Raw genomic sequence first — 16,758 nt, 5'->3', positions numbered from 1 at the left:
CACTGGTACGCTGACAGGGTGTTCCAGTATCTTGGACTCTGTTCCTAATTTCTGTAGTGGGAGGCTTGTAGTTTACAGACAGATCTCAAACATAAAATCACCTAAATACATGATTACAAAAGAATCTGTGAAGGAAAAGTTCAGGGGGCTGTGAGAACGGGCAACAGGGAGTCACTGTAGGTGTTGTGTGGCAGGTGAGGTTGGACGGATGTCAATACTGAAAGGATCTTGCAATCTGGAGTACATGTGTCTGGAGTTCAGTTCAGTCGCTCAGTCATGTCCGACTCTTTGCGACCCCATGGACTGCAGCACGCCAGGCGAGCTTGCTCAAACTCATGTCCATTGATGCCATCCAACCATCTCATCCTCTATTGTCCCCTTCTGCTCCTACCTTCAATCCTTCCCAGCATCAGGGTCCTTTCTAGTAAGTCAGTTCTTCGCATCAGGTGGCCAAAGTATTGGGAGTTTCAGCTTCAGCATCAGTCCGTCCAGTGAATATTCAGGACTGATTTCCTTTAGGATTGACTGGTTGGATCTCCTTGCAGTTGGGGTTTGATTAAACATGTATTATCGTCGGGGTTTTCAATCTTAATCTGCCCGTGGATGACCTCAGGGTACCTGTGAGCTCCCTGAGTTTGTATTTACACATTCTGCACTTTTCTGGGTAGCCTTCTCCAGACTCTCGGGGGCTCTGTAACACACATGAAGCGGCGAGAACGGCTGGGGCCTGCATCCTGATACCCTCCCGTCTCTCACAGGGGTCCGGGCCCGCTCCTAGCGCTGAGCCTTTACAGCCTGCTGCTCGTGGCCCTGATGACGGCAGACCTTGTGCATTTCTGCCGCGTTCGGGGTCGGGGTCGGGGCCGGGACCGATGCCGACACCTGGTCCCCAGCAGCGACCGGCGTCCCTCTAGGTCCTCCACCGCGCGCCCCCTGCAGGTCTCGGCGGGAACAGACTAAGCGCGCCCGGGGCTTCTTTGCGCCTGCGGACCGGGGCCCAGCACCGCCCCGCGCCTGGCGCGCTCTCGCCTTGGCCCCGCCCGTTCCCCCGCCCCCGCCTCTGACGCACGACTGGGGCGGGGCAGCCGGCGGCGGATTCCCGAGTCTCGACCCACTCTGCTTCGGAGGCTGCGCCTGCGCCCGCCCGGACGTCTGTGGAGCGATGACTGTGAGTGGTCCAGGGACCCCCGAGCCCCAGTCCGCCGGCCCCGGGGTGCGTACCCATCTACCCATTCCTCTGGGCCATCTCCACTTCTCACCTGCTCGGGCGATTGCCGGCCGCCTCCTCCCTCTCAGTTTGGCCCTCCATGGGACTCGCCCGCGACCCCCAGCGTCCTCTCCCAGTAGTTCCCGGTCTCACCCTGAGCCTACCTGCGACGTTTCCACGCGTTCCCTCCACAGGCCAGCTCAGTGGAACAGCTGCGGAAGGATGGCAACGAGCTGTTCAAATGCGGGGACTACGAAGGTGCCTTGACGGCCTACACGCAAGCCCTGGGTTTGGGCGCAACGCCCCAGGACCAGGCCATTCTGCATCGGAACCGGGCCGCCTGCCACCTCAAGCTGGTGAGGGAGCCGGCTGCTCTTCCCCTTGCCTGCCCGGGCCTCTTTTTCCCACCCCGCCGCTGCTCGGGCCCCCACACTTGTCACATGGCCTTTGGGCCTTTAGGTGATTCGAGAACAACCCTGTTACCCAGTTTTGCCCGAAAAAGGAGATGACCAGCATCTCAAGTCCTGTTTTTTCTGTTCTAGGAAGATTACGAGAAAGCAGAAACGGAGGCAACCAAAGGTAGGGAAATGAGGGCCTTGGGTGGAGCCGTGGGGCTTCTGGGGTGGGCAGCCCTCACTTTTTCCTTCTCTTTTCACCCCTAAAACACATCTGCCTTCTTCCCCCCCCTCCCCCACACTTCCCTGGGCATCTCCTTTTCTGCAGCTACCCTCACCTTTTCTGAGGCTGAAATACTGAGCCCCACATCCGTCCCCCCACCTTCCTCTAGCCCTCGAGATCTTTCCCTACTGCTCTTGCCTGGAGATGGTGGCCTCTCGGGTGCTGACAGAACTCCTGTTTGTGCTCAGCCATTGAAAAGGACGGAGGGGATGTCAAAGCACTTTACCGGCGAAGCCAAGCCCTAGAGAAACTGGGCCGCCTCGACCAGGCGGTCCTTGATCTGCAGAGATGTGTGAGCCTGGAGCCCAAGAACAAAGTTTTCCAGGAGGCCCTGCGGAACATCGCGGGTCAGATTCAGGAGAAGGTGTGTGAGTAACTGGGAGAGCGAGGCCTTGACCAGTGGTAGAGGGGCACTGGAAAGTGGATCTGGAGCGAAGGTATAATCACAAATCTCTGAAGAGGGGCTACTGATGGCAAATGACCTTATAGAAGGATGTGCAACTTTGTCAGTGGTCACAAAAAAGCACATTGAAAGAACAGCAAGGTGCTATTCTTTTCAGTGGTCTGTTTGGCAAACATTTTTAACATTAAAAAAGAATTATGTTTATTTTTGGCTGCTTTGGATCTTAGTTGCTGCATGCAGGGTCTTTGATGCATTGTATGCGCTTCTCTCTAGTGATGTGTGGGCTCCAGAGCAGGTGGGCTTTGTAGTTGTGGTACTTGGGCTTAATTGCCACTCTGCATGTGAGATCATAGTGCCCTGACTATGGATCAAATCCATGTCCCCGCATTGGAAGGCAGATTGTTAACCACTCACCACCGGGGAAGCCCCGTTTGGCAGACATGTAAAGTTTGTACACGTTCCTAGAACGAGGAAGACAGACACTTATAGGGTGAGGTTGGGGGGATCGCGCGCTTGTTCACGACTGCTTTGGGGGGTGTAAATTGGTGCAGCTCCTTTGAAAGTCTTTTAGCACATCTCTTAAATTTGAGCATATCCTGTGATTCAGTATGTTTACTTCTTGTTATCTTCCCTAGAGAAGCCTTGTCCATGTATGCAAGCAGGTGTGTTTATGTTTGTTTCAGCCTTGTTCGTAGTAATGAAAAATTGGAACTTGTCAAAATGCCCAGCAATAGGGGAATGGCTAAACAGATTGAGTCACAACTTATTACAGACACCTATACAGGTCAGGGAGCAACAGTTAGAACTGGACATGGAACAACAGACTTGTTCCAAATAGGAAAAGGAGTGCGTCAAGGCTGTATATTGTCACCCTGCTTGTTTAACTTACATGCAGAGTACGTCATGAGAAATGCTGGGCTGGAAGAAGCACAAGGTGGAATCAAGACTGTGGGGAGAAATATCAATAACCTCAGATATGCAAATGACATCACCCTTATGGCAGAAAATGAAGAGGAAGTAAAAAGCCTCTTGATGAAAGTGAAAGAGGAGAGTGAAAAAGTTGGCTTAAAGCTCAACATTCAGAAAACTAAGATCATGGCATCTGGTCCCATCACTTCATGGGAAATAGATGGGGAAACAGTGGAAACAGTGTCAGACTTTAATTTTTTGGGCTCCAAAATCACTGCAGATGGTGATTGCAGCCATGAAATTAAAAGACACTTACTCCTTAGAAGAAGTAATGACCAACCTAGATAGCATATTAAAAAGCAGAGGCATTATTTTGCCAACAAAGGTCCGTCTAGCGAAGGCTACGGTTTTTCCAGTGGTCATGTATGAATGTGAGAGTTGGACTGTGAAGAATGCTGAGTGCCGAAGAATTGATGCTTTTGAACTGTGGTGTTGGAGAAGACTCTTGAGAGTCCTTTGGACTGCAAGGAGATCCAACCAGTCCATCCTAAAGGAGATCAGTCCTGGGTGTTCATTGGAAGGACTGATGCTGAACCTAAAACTCCAATACTTTGGCCACTTCATGCGAAGACTTGACTCATTGGAAAAGACCCTGATGCTGGAAGGCGTTGGGGGCAGGAGGAGAAAGGGATGACAGAGGATGAGATGGTTGGATGGCATCACCGACTCGATGGACGTGAGTCTGAGTAGACTTCGGGAGTTGGTGATGGACAGGGAGGCCTGGCATGCTGCGGTTCATGGGATCGCAAAGAGTTGGACACGACTGAGCAACTGAACTGAACTGAACTGATGTGTAGTTATTGAGAATAGGCAGATCGTCATGTGCGGAGGTGCAAAGCTGACAGTGTGATATCATTTACGTTAAAACAATCCCCCATATATGCACCAAAAATAATACCATGTTTTTTTCCATGGGTTCAGTTGGGTATGTCATTACAAGGGAAAATCTTTTAAAAGAGAGACATCACAATGATAACAGTGTGACTGCTAGGGAAAGGAATGGACTCGCAGGGGCTTTTCAAAAGAGATTTTGCTTCATCTGTTCATTTTTTAAAATAAAGAGACAATGTTTGTATGATTCACATATTTAAAAATTAAGGAGAAGAGAATCTAAAGAGCATCATTAACTATTTTCAAGTTGGAATTAGCCTGACAATTGGGTGTTAATGTACTGACCCAGTGGAAGCAAGTAATATGATGGCAGACACCTTATCAAGAGATTGAGACCTGGGAAAGCAAATTATTTTCCTCTCAGCTTCAGCTCTGTTTGATCTGCAGGGGCTGCCTCAACCTTTGTGTTGAGAAGGATTAGGAATCAGGTCGCACGGGCCTCAGAGGGTATGGATCAGTGGTGTCTACCATGGATGCAGGAGGAGCAGTGGGGACACACGTTAGGCATGTATGCTATCCACTGGGGAAGGAAAAGGCCTAGGATGAGGTTGGTCATCAGATTATTTTAAAAATCCATCAAAAAGAGAATCCTTGACCTAAACAGAGTATCAGCAACTTCATCATGACCTGCTGGCTCCCTGGCAGGAGGTATAAATGCCAATTCAGTGCCATGGGTGGTGCACCCAGACCGCCACAGAATACATGGCCCCCTGGGAGTGGGTTTTCTTGTGGCTAACAGGACGCCACCCTTCTGAATGGCACTGCCTTCAGCATTGGCAACACCCCCTGCTGCCCAAGGAGGAAATAGCTCAGAGGAGAAAATAGCCCAGGGAAGTTTGGGAGAAGCTACCAGGCAAGTCTCTTCCTGCCCAAGGAAGCTGGGTGTGAGTCCTGGGCCCAGACATCTTTGCTGTGCCCTCTGGAGTCAGGAGCCAGGCCTGGGGAGGAGCTGGAGAGAACAAAGAGGAAATGTGTTGTCTGGGGCCAAGCAGCAATTCCTCCCATGCTTTGCTGGTTTGTTGTAGGTGAGATACATGTCCTCAACAGATGCCAAAGTGGAGCAGATGTTTCAGATACTATTGGACCCACAAGAAAAAGGAACCGAGAAAAAGCAAAAGGTATAGACCTGGGCGAGTGGGGGCGGAGCTCCCCTAGTGCTGCCCACGCCTCCCTGTGTGTGTATGATGTTGGCCCAGGAGCTCCTGCTGACCTGGTCTGCTGGCGAGTCACCCCTCAGGTGGTGCTGCTGGGCTCACAGAGCCTGAGTCGGGGCTCAGAGGGCCTGGGGCCTGGTGTGGGCCACGGGGAGGGAGCCACTGCTCCTGGAGCACCTACTGGTGCTCAGGTCTCATGCCAGGAGCCGGGTGCCCAGAGGTGGCTGAGTCACAGACTCGGCCCTTCAGGCTTTGCCAGGGACTTAAGACTCCATTTATGCCAACCATCAACTCCCAGAGCGAGCTCTTCCCTCTGCTCATAGAGGCGGAAGCTGCTCAGAGCAGTGAAGTTCATGGCCACGGTCCCTGAGCTCAGTGGAAGCATTGAGGTTCAGGCTGTCCTCTGTCTCCATGCCGTGTGCCGTGTTCACGTCACGATGCACTTCCTTTGACGCAGGCGTCTCAGAACCTGGTGGTGCTGGCCCGGGAGGATGCTGGGGCCGAGAAGATCTTCCGGAGCAACGGGGTTCAGCTCTTACAGCGCTTGTTGGACACGGGAGAGCCCGACCTGATGCTGGCAGCCCTGCGTACCCTAGTCGGCATTTGCTCTGAGCACCAGTCACGGGTGGGTGTGGCGGAGGGTCTAGCTACTGCCTCAGTTAGTCTGTCTGTCCATCCACTCATGTGGGATCTTAGTTCCCTGACCAGGGATTGAAGCCATGCCCCCTACATTGGGACCACAGAGTCTTAATCACTGGACCCCCAGGGAAGTCCCATAGCTCTCAACTTACAGGGCAAAGTATAATGAGATATATAACAAGAGAGGCAACATTAAAATGACAAAAAGACCAACATGATTTGGGACAAAGTGAGGCCAGGAAAGAGTGTAAGCAGCCCAGGGACACCCTGAGCACGTGCGTCAGAAGGCTCACAAGTGTCGCCCTCGGCTCTCCTCAGAGATGCCTGGTCACTGATGCCCTCCTTGTCCGTGTGGTAAAAGCACGCTGCTTGCAAAGAACGGGGCACCTGTCCTTCCCTTGTCACCAGGCTGGCAGTTTGCTTGGACAGAGGTCCTCACAGTGCGTGATGTGGTGGGTCACGTGACCCACAGCATCTTCACCATCGAGTTAGTGACCGGATATGCAGGGCAGGACCCTGGGATGATTCTCCATGGAGACGGTGGGTGTCCCGCACAAACGGTTCAGCCAGCACACCCTGTCCCAGGCCGGTGTCATCAAGTCCCTGCTCTGGCTCTTGCCTGCGCCAGCTGGACTTGGGGAACAAGGACTTGACCCTCAGTAGCTTTTAGAAGAGCCCACAGTTCCTAGATCAGGGGTGAAAATGTGAAATATCCTGTGAAAACTAGTCAGGCCAAGATCGGACTCTGTTTCTGGGTCTCCCAGAACTAAAACTGGTAAAATCACATGAATTCTGCCCACCTCCTGCAGCCTTCCTGGGACCCTGTGGGATCTTAGTTCCCCGACCAGGGATTGAACCAATACCCTTTGTAATGGAAATTCAGAGTCTTAACTACTGGACCGCGAGGGAAGTCCCTGGAGTGTCTTCTTTAGGAATCCCTTCCATCAGAGAATCTGGGTATCACCCAGGTCTTGCCCTCAGTCAGACCCACTTTGCTTTCCCAGGGAGCTGCTCTGTCCACTCACATGTTCTCCCCTCTGGCCACCCTCTCTGACCCCCAGTTAGGTATCTCTGAAGCTGCCCTTTGCCAATCGGAAGCTCTGTCCACCTCTCTCCCCCCACCAGACAGTGGCCACCCTGAGTGTGCTGGGAACTCGGCGGGTGGTCTCCATGCTGGGCGTGGAGAACCAGGCGGTGTCCCTGGCTGCCTGCCACCTGCTGCAGGTTATGTTTGATGCCCTCAAGGAAGGCGTCAAGAAGGGCTTCCGCGGCAAAGAAGGCGCCATCATCGTGGGTGAGTCAGTGGAAGCTGGCCTGTGTCCTCTGGGTGTTGCTGTCGTGGTGGGGAGGGGCTGAGCTAGCCAGGCTGGCTACACCTGCAGGGTGTTCAGGAAAAGGCTTGTTGACAGTATCTCACTCTAGGTTCTAAGGACCTGGGGCGCCTCTGGGGTAGGGTAGAAACCAGCGTCCAGGCTGCAGGTCCCCTCGCCCTACCAGGGAAGTTCAGGGTCAGATGGGGCTGGGCCACTGTAGAGCTGGTGAATGTCTTCCTGTTGCCAGATCCCGCCCGGGAGCTGAAGGTCCTCATCAGTAACCTCCTGGAGCTCCTGACGGAGGTGGGGGTCTCGGGCCAAGGCCGAGACAATGCTCTGACCCTCCTGATTAAAGTGGTGCCCCGGAAGTCTCCCAAGGACCCCAACAACAGCCTCACCCTCTGGGTTATCGACCAAGGTAGGTGACAGAGTTTGAAAAAGAGAAAGGTACTTCCCTGGCAGTCCCGTGGTTAGGACTCTGTGCTTTCACTGCCGAGGGCCTGGGTTTAATCTGTGGTTGGGGAACGAAGATCCCACATGCCAAGTGCACAGCATATAAATAAGTAAATAAGTAGAAACACAGGTAGATAGGTCTTTCCTCGTGGCTCAGATGGTAAAGAATCCTCTTGTCAATGCAGGAGGCGTGGTTCAGTCTCTGGGTCGGGACAATCCCCTGGAGAAGGGAATGGCAACCCACTCCAGTATTCTTGCCTAGAGAATCCCGTGCACAGAGGAGCCTGGTAGGCTACAGTCGTTGGGTCCCTAAGAGTTGGACACAACTGAGCGACTAACAGTTATTGGCCATACACTGAAAGGTAGGTGAATAAATAGACCAAGCACATGTGTGGCATGTTGCTCAGATGGCTGGGCCTGCGCGACCGCAGGAACGTTGCCCCCAGCACGTGTGTCTGCGCTGAAGCGCGTGTGCCCTGTGCTGTACCCCTCGGCGACATTGGCTCCTTCAGCCGTGTGCGTGTGCGCTCGCCCACACGTCGAGCAGGCCCACGAGCAGGTTAACAGGGAGGCTGGGTCAGCCTTCTGTGTCAAGTTGTTTTCATTGTGTGTTACTTATGTACACGGGGGGAAAATTCTTACAGTTTAATATAGAAGTTCACACTTCTCCTTTCCCCTAAAAAAATATAAGGAAAGGTTGGCAGAGTCCCAGCGTGAGCACGCCTGTTGGGAACTCATCTTTTCTTGTTATCCCAATGATCCTATGAGGCATGAGGTTATTTTCCCTGCAGTTTTGCAGCGGTGAGGAACCTCCAAGCCCCAGAGCATTCGGCTCCACAGGCAGGACCAGCCCACAGGCCCTAAGCTCTGAGGTCCTTCGCTGACCCCACACCTGCGCACCCAACCCCGTAGACAGCGGGTCCGCCAGCCCGATTCTGTGAGCCTGCCTGTACTCTGAGCTCGTGCGAGTGGAGACCTCTTCACTTTGCCCATCAGGGCTGGAACTCGTGTTCTGCTGTCTGAATAGGGTGTCTTTTCAGGTCTGAAGAAGATCCTGGAGGTGGGGGGCTCTGTGCAGGACCCTCCTGGGGAGCTCACAGTGACAGCAAACAGCCGCATGAGCGCCTCCATTCTGCTCAGCAAGCTCTTCGATGACCTGAAGTGTGATGCCGAGAGGGAAAATTTCCACCGACTCTGTGAAAACTACATCAAGTAAGGGGGCCCTCCTATAGCCAGGGCTCCCTCGAGAGTGCTGACTCTTTGGGGAGAGACAGCAGTGAAAGGTTTCCCATCAGAGAAGCAGCCTTGGGGAGGACTTGTGAGAGTCAGAGCGGTCCCAAGGGCCACTTGTTTTTTCAGAGTCCCTCTGCAGGGACGTTCTTTCTTATTTTTTTTTTTCCACACTGCTCAAAGTATCAGATCTGTTCCCTGACCAGGGCTCACACCCATTCCCCGTGCTGTGGAAGCACTGCCTTAATTACCGGACCGCCAGGGAGGTCCCCAAGGATATTCTTTCATAACGTCAGTTCTGCTCCAGTGCAGGCGGCTCATTGCTGCAGAATCTGCCTGCCAGTGCAAGAGATGAAAAGACATGGGTTCAGTCCCTGGGTCAGGCAGATCTCCTGGAATAGGGAATGGCAGCCCACTCTAGTATTCTTGCCTGGAGAATCCCACGCACAGAGGAGCCTGGCGGGCTATAGTCCACGGGGTCATAAAGAGTTGGACACGACTGAATACACGCAAGCTCTCAAGCTATCCAGTGCAGCCCGTGTCCTCTAGCACGTAGTGTTCACTGAGCACACGCTGTATGTCTGTCCCGACACACCAGTACTGCGTCAGTCCTCACCTTACGGGTTCACAGCTAGGAGCAGACTGACGGACGACAAGCCATGGAGTAAGTGGCCCAAGTTCGGATCTCAGTGACTACAGGGAAGGAGACAGCGTGTGTGAGCGACAGCGACCTGCATTGGCGGCAGGTCATCGGGGGTGGGGGTGGGGCGTGAATGAAAGCCTGGATGCAGAGCCTCGGTGGCTGCCGTCCAGAGGGGTGGTGTCCTGGTCTTCCCGCTGGGCAGCTTTTCTTGCTGTTGTTGCCCACATCCTGCAGATGCCTGACCAGTCAGTGGAGGCGGCGGGAGGGAAGGGCAGTCTCTCTCTGCTGGCTGTGATGTGACAGCTGCCGCCCTGTGCTCCGCAGGAGCTGGTTTGAGGGCCACGGGCTGGCCGGGAAGCTGCGGGCCATCCAGACAGTGTCCTGCCTCCTGCAGGGCCCATGCGACGCCGGCAACCGGGCCCTGGAGCTGAACGGCGTCATGGAGAGCGTGATTGCCCTGTGCGCCTCGGAGCAGGAGGAGGAGCAGCTGGTGGCCGTGGAGGCCCTGATCCACGCGGCCGGCAAGGCCAAGCGGGCCTCGTTCATCACGGCCAACGGCGTCTCGCTGCTGAAAGACCTGTACAAGCGCAGCGAGAAGGACAGCATCCGCATCCGGGCGCTGGTGGTGAGACGGGCAGGCCTGGACTGAGCCAGCAGGCGGCCAGGCCAGGGGCCCTGGCTGGCCAGTGTCTCAGGGTGCAGCCTCAGCACATGCTTGGTGAAAATGGCGGATGTGCAGGGCCTTGTTGAAGGGCCTCCCTGATGGCTCAAGACAGTAAAAAATATGCCTGCAGTGTGGGAGATCTGGGTTCCATCCCTGGGTTGAGAAGGTCCCATGGAGAAGGGAATGGCAATCCACTACAGTATTCTTGCCTGGAGAATCCCATGGACAGAGGAGCCTGGCAGGCTACAGTCCATGGAGTCACAAAGAGTTGGACACAACTGAGCCATTTTCATTTTGAGGGCCTTGTCAGGGCCAGAGCAGGGCCCTGGCTCCTCCTGAGGAGGAGGAGGAGGTGAACCTTGAACAGAGAGGACGCCTAAGAATGCAGGGCAGCCCGGGCTGCCCACTGTGGGCAGTGGGAGCGTCTCTGGGAGGAGTTTGGAGGACACACTAGGCCAGGCAGGTCTGGGGGCTGTGTGAACAGGCTGGGCTGCCAAGCAGCCCCCAGAGCCGGTGGTCTAGGGAACACTTGACCCCTGTGAGCCTGTTGCAGCCCTGCCCCTGGAGGAAGCCTCCTCTTTGGGGGAGGAGAACCTTGTCCTGGGTTTCTCCCTTGAACGGGGGTCCTGGCCTCGGCTGAGGCACCTGTCTTCTCCCCACACATATCTTAGCTTCGCCCGTCAAGAGCTTCCTTGGTGTGAGGTGGGAGGGAACAGAGCAAGTCCCGGTGCACATCAGGAGGGGGGCCCGGGCCAGCACAGTGGTCAGCATGTCAGTCTCTCCCAGATGCTATCACATGGCCACCCTAGCAGCTGCTTTTGTTGGCTTCCCAGGGGGCACTCGTGGTAAAGAATCTGCCTGCCAGTGCAGGAGACAAAAGATACGCGGTTTCAGTCCCTGGGTTGGAAGATTCCCTGGAGGAGGGCATGGCAACCCACTCCAGTATTCTTGCTTGGAGAATCCCATGGACAGAGGAGCCTGGCTGCAGTCCACAGGGTCGCAAAGGGTCGGACACGACTGAAGCGACTTAGCACAGAACAGTCCAGCTGGTAGCCTGGTGGGGGTGTGCCTGGCCTGCAGGGAGCCTGGCAGAGTGCTGGGGGGAGCCCTGCCCTGCCTCCATCCCTTGGTCAACAGCTGGTTCTCACCCTCTCTTGCAGGGGCTCTGTAAGCTCGGCTCGGCTGGAGGGACCGACTTTAGCATGAAGCAGTTTGCCGAAGGCTCTACTCTCAAGCTGGCCAAGCAGTGTCGAAAGTGAGTAGTTTATGGAGAAGGAAATGGCAACCCACTCCAGTATTATTGCCTGGAAAAATCCATGGACAGAGGAGTCTGGCGGGTTGAAGTCTATGGGATTACATGACTGAGCATGTGTGCACGAGGGTGGAGGGAGATGGGTTGGTAGCAATAAACTGGTAGAACTAAAAGAAAAAAAAAAAAAAGTGAGTGGTTTAGCACAGCTGTGGCTCCCTGCCTGCTGGCCAGACCTCAAGAGAAGAGGGGAATCCTCACTGCCCTGTCCTCCCCAGGCAGACCCTCCATGTGAGCCACTTCGTATGTGGTGGGGTTGCCCCAACCACTAGCTTTTCCCCCCTGGGTCCTGGGGTGCCCCTCCTGCCGCCCCCGCCGCCCCCCTGCCCATTCTGGTGGTCATCAGTGCGCTGCATGCCCCCAGGTGGCTGTGCAATGACCAGATGGACGTGGGCACGCGGCGCTGGGCAGTGGAAGGCCTGGCCTACCTCACCTTTGATGCTGACGTGAAGGAAGAGTTTGTGGAGGATGCGGCTGCCCTGAAGGCTCTGTTCCAGCTCAGCAAGGTAGCGCTTGGGTTCCTGCAGTCGTCCAGGGATGCTGACTCAGATTAGAGCCCAGAGGGCTTTCTTGGCAGGGTTGTGGCCCACGGCGTTCATGACACAGGGCTGGTAGCCCGAGTGACTGCCCTGTGCAGCCTGGGCGTTCTGACCTGCACCAGCCGTGTCAGAAAGGATGCCCTCTGAGGAGGAGTCGGGGAGGTCTAGTGCATGAGTTCCCAAAGTCAGGGGCCACCCTGGGGCCTGGGAGGTGCCCGGATTCATCCTGGTGCCCAGGGGGCCCAGCCGCGGGTAGAACTGGGAGCCTGGGCAGCGCTGACCCCAGTCCTGCTCTGCCCCCGGGCTGGCCGCTAACAGCCCCTCTGCCCCCTCCCGGCAGTCCGAGGAGAGGTCGGTGCTCTTCGCGGTGGCCTCTGCGCTGGTGAACTGCACCAACAGTTACGACTACGAGGAGCCGGACCCCAAGATGGTGGAGCTGGCCAAGTATGCCAAGCAGCACGTGCCCGAGCAGCACCCCAAGGTGAGGGGACCTCCTTGTCGTGGGGGCCAGGTGACCCAAGCCACCCACAGCAGATGCACCTTCTGTTTAAGCAGGTTTCTTTCTCTTTTAATCTTTTTTTAAACTTAGTTAATTTATGTAATTTATTTTTGGCTGCACTGGGTCTTTGTTGCGGCTCAGGCTTTTCTCTAGCTGTGGTGAGCAGGGGCTGCTCTCGAGTTGCCGTGTGCAGGCTCTCACTGCGGTAGCTTCTCTTGTTGCGGAGCACGGGCTCTAGAACTCAGGCTCGGTACTTGTGACACACGGGCTTAGTTTCCTGCAGCATGTGGGATCTTCCCAGACCAGGGATGGAACCTGTGTCCCCTGCATCAGCAGGTGGCTTTTTAACCACTGGACCACCAGGGAAGTCCTCTTTCCCTTTGTTGCCATGCCCATCAACATGTGTCGTGAGAAGGGCTCCCCTTTCCCCTGCCTGATCAGCTGAGGTCCCTCTGCTCAGCTGCCTCCTTCCCCAGGATAAGCCAAGTTTCGTGCGGGCTCGGGTGAAGAAGCTGCTGGCAGCTGGTGTGGTGTCGGCCATGACGTGCATGGTGAAGACAGAGAGCCCTGTGCTGACCAGTTCCTGCAGGGAGCTGCTCTCCAGGTGAGCCTGCCCCCTGCCCATCAGCCTCCCCGCTGCTGATGAAACTCCAGTGGGAGCCGTTGCTGAGGCAGTGGGCTCCTGGAGCAAGAGGGGCCACCCACCTGGCAGTCTACCTTTGCTGCACCCGGGAGCGGAAGGTCTGCCCGCCAGAGCCCCGGCCCACCCGCCCAGCCCGCCCAGCTTGGCACTCTCCCCACAGGGTCTTCTTGGCTTTGGTGGAAGAGGTCGAGGACCGTGGCACTGTGGTTGCTCAGGGAGGGGGCAAGGTAAGCTGGCTCAGGCTCCTTCAGGATGGGCCGTAAAACATGACTCAGTGGCTGCCACAGCAGAGGTCGGTGTTGGATGGGGACAGACAAGTGTCATTAGCAGCCAGCAGGAATGTCTTCCTGATGCGTGAGTGATGTTGAAGGGCCCTGGACTTTTATAGGGGTCTGAGCGCTCCTGTGTCATCGGCCTTCCTGGCCCGTGCCCGGCACAGTCCACGTCTAGCCCTTAATAAGTGTTTTCCAGAAGCGTCTGGGTAGCTTGCCAGGAGGCCTCAGAAGTGAGAGGGTGAGTGGGCATGTGGTCAAGCCCGGGGAGAGAGACGGGACAGGTGAGGGCGGCACAGTCAGGGCCTCACGATCCTGGCTGCAGCCTGGGTGCTCATGGGCCTGTCCCACAGGCTCTGCTCCCACTGGCCCTGGAAGGCACCGACGTGGGGCAGACGAAGGCAGCCCAGGCTCTCGCCAAGCTCACCATCACCTCCAACCCAGAGATGACCTTTCCCGGCGAGCGGGTGCGTATCTTCCTGCCCCAGCCCCAGCCTGTCCTCCACTCCCTCAGTGGTCCCTCCTGGCCTTTCACTTGGGCTGTGGCTCCTCCACGGGGCCGTAGGGTGGGGAGGGTGACCTCTTGGGGGCTGGACTCCCATCTGCAGGGCCAGTGGGGTCGGGAGAACTGAGGCGGGTAGCCCTGATGCATGGGTGTGTATTCCAGATCTACGAGGTGGTCCGGCCCCTCGTCTCCCTGTTGCACCTCAACTGCTCCGGCCTGCAGAACTTTGAGGCGCTCATGGCTCTAACGAACCTGGCGGGGATCAGTGAGAGGCTTCGGTGAGGCCCACGGGGATGCAGGGTCTGGGCAGGGCACCGTGGTTTAGACCATTCCCAGGAAAGCACTTTACAGTTCTTTTTGTTATTGTTAGTCCTTTACTGAATTTATTTTTGGCTGTGTCTTAGTTGCTCCACGCTGGCTTTCTATAGGTGCAGTGAGTGGGGGTTACTCTTCATTGGGGTGCACGGGCTTCTCATTGTGTTAGCTTCTTTTGTAGCAGAGCACAGGCTCTAGGCGCCCCAGCACAGGCTTCAGTAGTTGTGGCACGTGGGCTTACAGTTGCTTCTCAGCATGTGGGATCTTCCCAGACCAGGGGTCGAACCCATGTCCCTGGCATGGCAGGCAGATTCTTATCCACTGGACCACCAGGGAAGTCCAGCACTTTACGGTTTGGAGTGCGCTCCTCAGTTACTTATTTGCCAGACAGGCCGAGAGGCATGACTTGTGCAGTGTTCTGCGAGAGGGCAAGAAACTAGGCCGTAAGAGTGCAGGCCCTAGAGTCAAACCACGTGGATTCAAATCCTGGCTTTACTGGTTATTAGTGTCTAACCTCACAAGTAACTTAACCCCTCTGTGCTTTAGTTTCCCTCTCTGTGAAATGGAATGGTTATATACCTATCTCATGGAGTAGCAGTGAGGAGGATTAAATGAGAAAATTGAGGTAAAAGCATTTACTTCCTAGATGCCTGACTCCTAGCAATGTGTCCAAGCAGCACGTATTAGCTGCTGTCACTAATGGTGAGACTACTCATTGTCAGGCTCCCCTTCTGCAAAGTAGTAGTGATAATCACATGTGTACCTTTACCATAGGGCTGTGGTGAAGATTTTTTAAAAAATATTTATTATTTGGCTGTGCCAAGTCGTAGTTGCAGCATGCAGGATCTTAAGTTGTGGCACATGAGATCTATTTCCCTGACCGGGGATGGAGCCAGGACCTCCTGCATTGGGAGCACGGAGTCTTAGCTACTGAACCGCCAGGGAAGTCCCTGTGGTGAGGATTAAGTAAGATAGTCCAAGTGCTGGGTCAGGGTGAGTGCTCAACCGTTAGATGTTAGCATCGTCTTCATCACTCCCAGGTATCCTAACTCCTAGTTGAGAGCATTTTCCAAGGTCCCGCGTGTTGTCTCCCCAGCCGGGTTAGAAGGCTGGAAACCACTGCCCGGTGGCTTCAAACCTGCGCAGGGCGGTCTCTGCATATTGCCCAGGGAAATCTTTGGCGCAGGGCTTGTTGTATGGGGAAACGGGCTGGGAGTGATGGATGCAAATGCCCTGGTGATGCCGACACTTCCGCCCCTGGCCCCGCAGGCAGAAGATCCTGAAGGAGAAGGCCGTGCCCATGATCGAGGGCTACATGTTTGAGGAGCACGAGATGCTCCGCCGGGCAGCCACGGAGTGCATGTGTAACTTGGCCATGAGCAAGGAGGTGAGGGCTGGTCCAGGCGGTCACGCAAGGCAGGCACGCAGGAGGACCCGGCCCTGGCTGGGCTTCTGCCCCATCTGACTTGGTCCCACCCCACTTGTGGCCACAGGTGCAGGACCTCTTTGAAGCCACCGGCAACGACCGGCTGAAGCTGCTGGTGCTGTACAGTGGCGAGGACGACGAGCTGCTGCGGCGGGCGGCCGCCGGGGGCCTGGCTGTGCTCACCTCCGTGCGGCCCTCGCTCTGCAGCCGCATCCCCCAAGTGGTCAGTGCCTCTTCTTGGTGGAGACAGGGGAGGTGGGCCAGGAAGCCCCAGCCTGCTGGCAGTCGGCTGGTGGAAGGCAGCCCCAGGGTGTGCGGGTGGTGTTCGCTGCCAGGGTTCCCTGCTGCTCCGTGATCACACTGCCCTGTCTCCGGCAGACCACACACTGGCTGGAGATCCTGCAGGCCCTGCTGCTGAGCCCCAGCCAGGAGTTGCAGCACCGGGGCGCTGTGGTGGTGCTGAACATGGTGGAGGCCTCGAGGGAGATCGCCAGCACCCTGATGGAGAGCGAGGTGCTGGAGATCCTGTCGGTGCTGGCCAAGGACAAGGAGAGCCCGGTCACCAGGGCGGCCACAGCTTGTCTGGGGAAAGCGGTGGAATATGGCCTTATCACACCCAGCCAGGACGGAAAATGAGGGCCTGCCTCTCACACACGCTACCCATCACAGCACAAGGAGCAAGGACAGACTGGCTGGTGGGGGCTGGGATGCAAGCATCTGGTCTCTCCTCCCCAGCTGCCCTTTGATGTCCTCTGTTCTGAGTCAGGGAGCACCTTCACAGCCCTGCTCTCCCAGCACAGCCTCCGGCCTCACATGGCAGGGCACTTTTTCCTGTACTACTAAGACAGTTGGGAATGGGGATGGCGTGTCCTAATTCAGCCTGTGGGTTCCTGGCATTGGGAAGGACACAGCAAGCAGCCTCACCAGCTATAAGCATCACCCGAGCCTGCTAGCAGGACCACCTCTGATCCTCTAATAAAGGCTTGTGGAGGGATTTCATTGTGCT

General features: G+C 55.8%; 1 protein-coding gene across 2 annotated transcripts; it reads left to right on the top strand.

Annotated features, from left to right (window-relative positions):
- The first annotated feature begins 1,068 nt into the window (after window positions 1-1,068).
- UNC45A (unc-45 myosin chaperone A) lies at window positions 1,069-16,746 on the top strand. 2 transcript variants are annotated; one of them, XM_065906408.1, is made up of 20 exons: window positions 1,069-1,168; window positions 1,402-1,563; window positions 1,750-1,786; window positions 2,074-2,249; window positions 5,174-5,266; window positions 5,760-5,927; window positions 7,067-7,235; window positions 7,502-7,672; window positions 8,748-8,919; window positions 9,905-10,205; window positions 11,405-11,499; window positions 11,918-12,059; window positions 12,433-12,573; window positions 13,068-13,195; window positions 13,395-13,461; window positions 13,860-13,973; window positions 14,174-14,289; window positions 15,596-15,713; window positions 15,820-15,975; window positions 16,131-16,746. In XM_065906408.1, exons 1-20 carry the CDS (start codon window positions 1,163-1,165, stop codon window positions 16,386-16,388), a joined length of 2,790 nt encoding a protein of 929 aa, XP_065762480.1. In that variant the 5' UTR covers window positions 1,069-1,162; the 3' UTR covers window positions 16,389-16,746. The 2 variants fall into 2 exon arrangements, with proteins under 2 accessions (XP_065762480.1, XP_065762479.1); XM_065906407.1 differs by having other exon boundaries at window positions 1,137-1,213.
- Window positions 16,747-16,758: the final 12 nt, after the last annotated feature.

This window comes from Muntiacus reevesi, chromosome 15, assembly GCF_963930625.1.
Source record: "Muntiacus reevesi chromosome 15, mMunRee1.1, whole genome shotgun sequence".
NCBI classification, from domain to species: domain Eukaryota; kingdom Metazoa; phylum Chordata; class Mammalia; order Artiodactyla; family Cervidae; genus Muntiacus; species Muntiacus reevesi.
The sequence above is the reverse complement of the archived record's forward strand: the minus strand, read 5'-3'. Positions and strand labels throughout refer to the sequence as shown.

Bases quoted from the DNA above. Each gene is read 5' to 3' on its own strand.
- UNC45A (XM_065906407.1), top strand. From the start codon at position 1,163: ATGACTGTGAGTGGTCCAGGGACCCCCGAGCCCCAGTCCGCCGGCCCC. The intron at 7,236-7,501 runs GTGAGTCAGTGG...TCCTGTTGCCAG, and splicing joins AGAAGGCGCCATCATCGTGG to ATCCCGCCCGGGAGCTGAAG. The intron at 12,574-13,067 runs GTGAGGGGACCT...CTCCTTCCCCAG, and splicing joins TGCCCGAGCAGCACCCCAAG to GATAAGCCAAGTTTCGTGCG.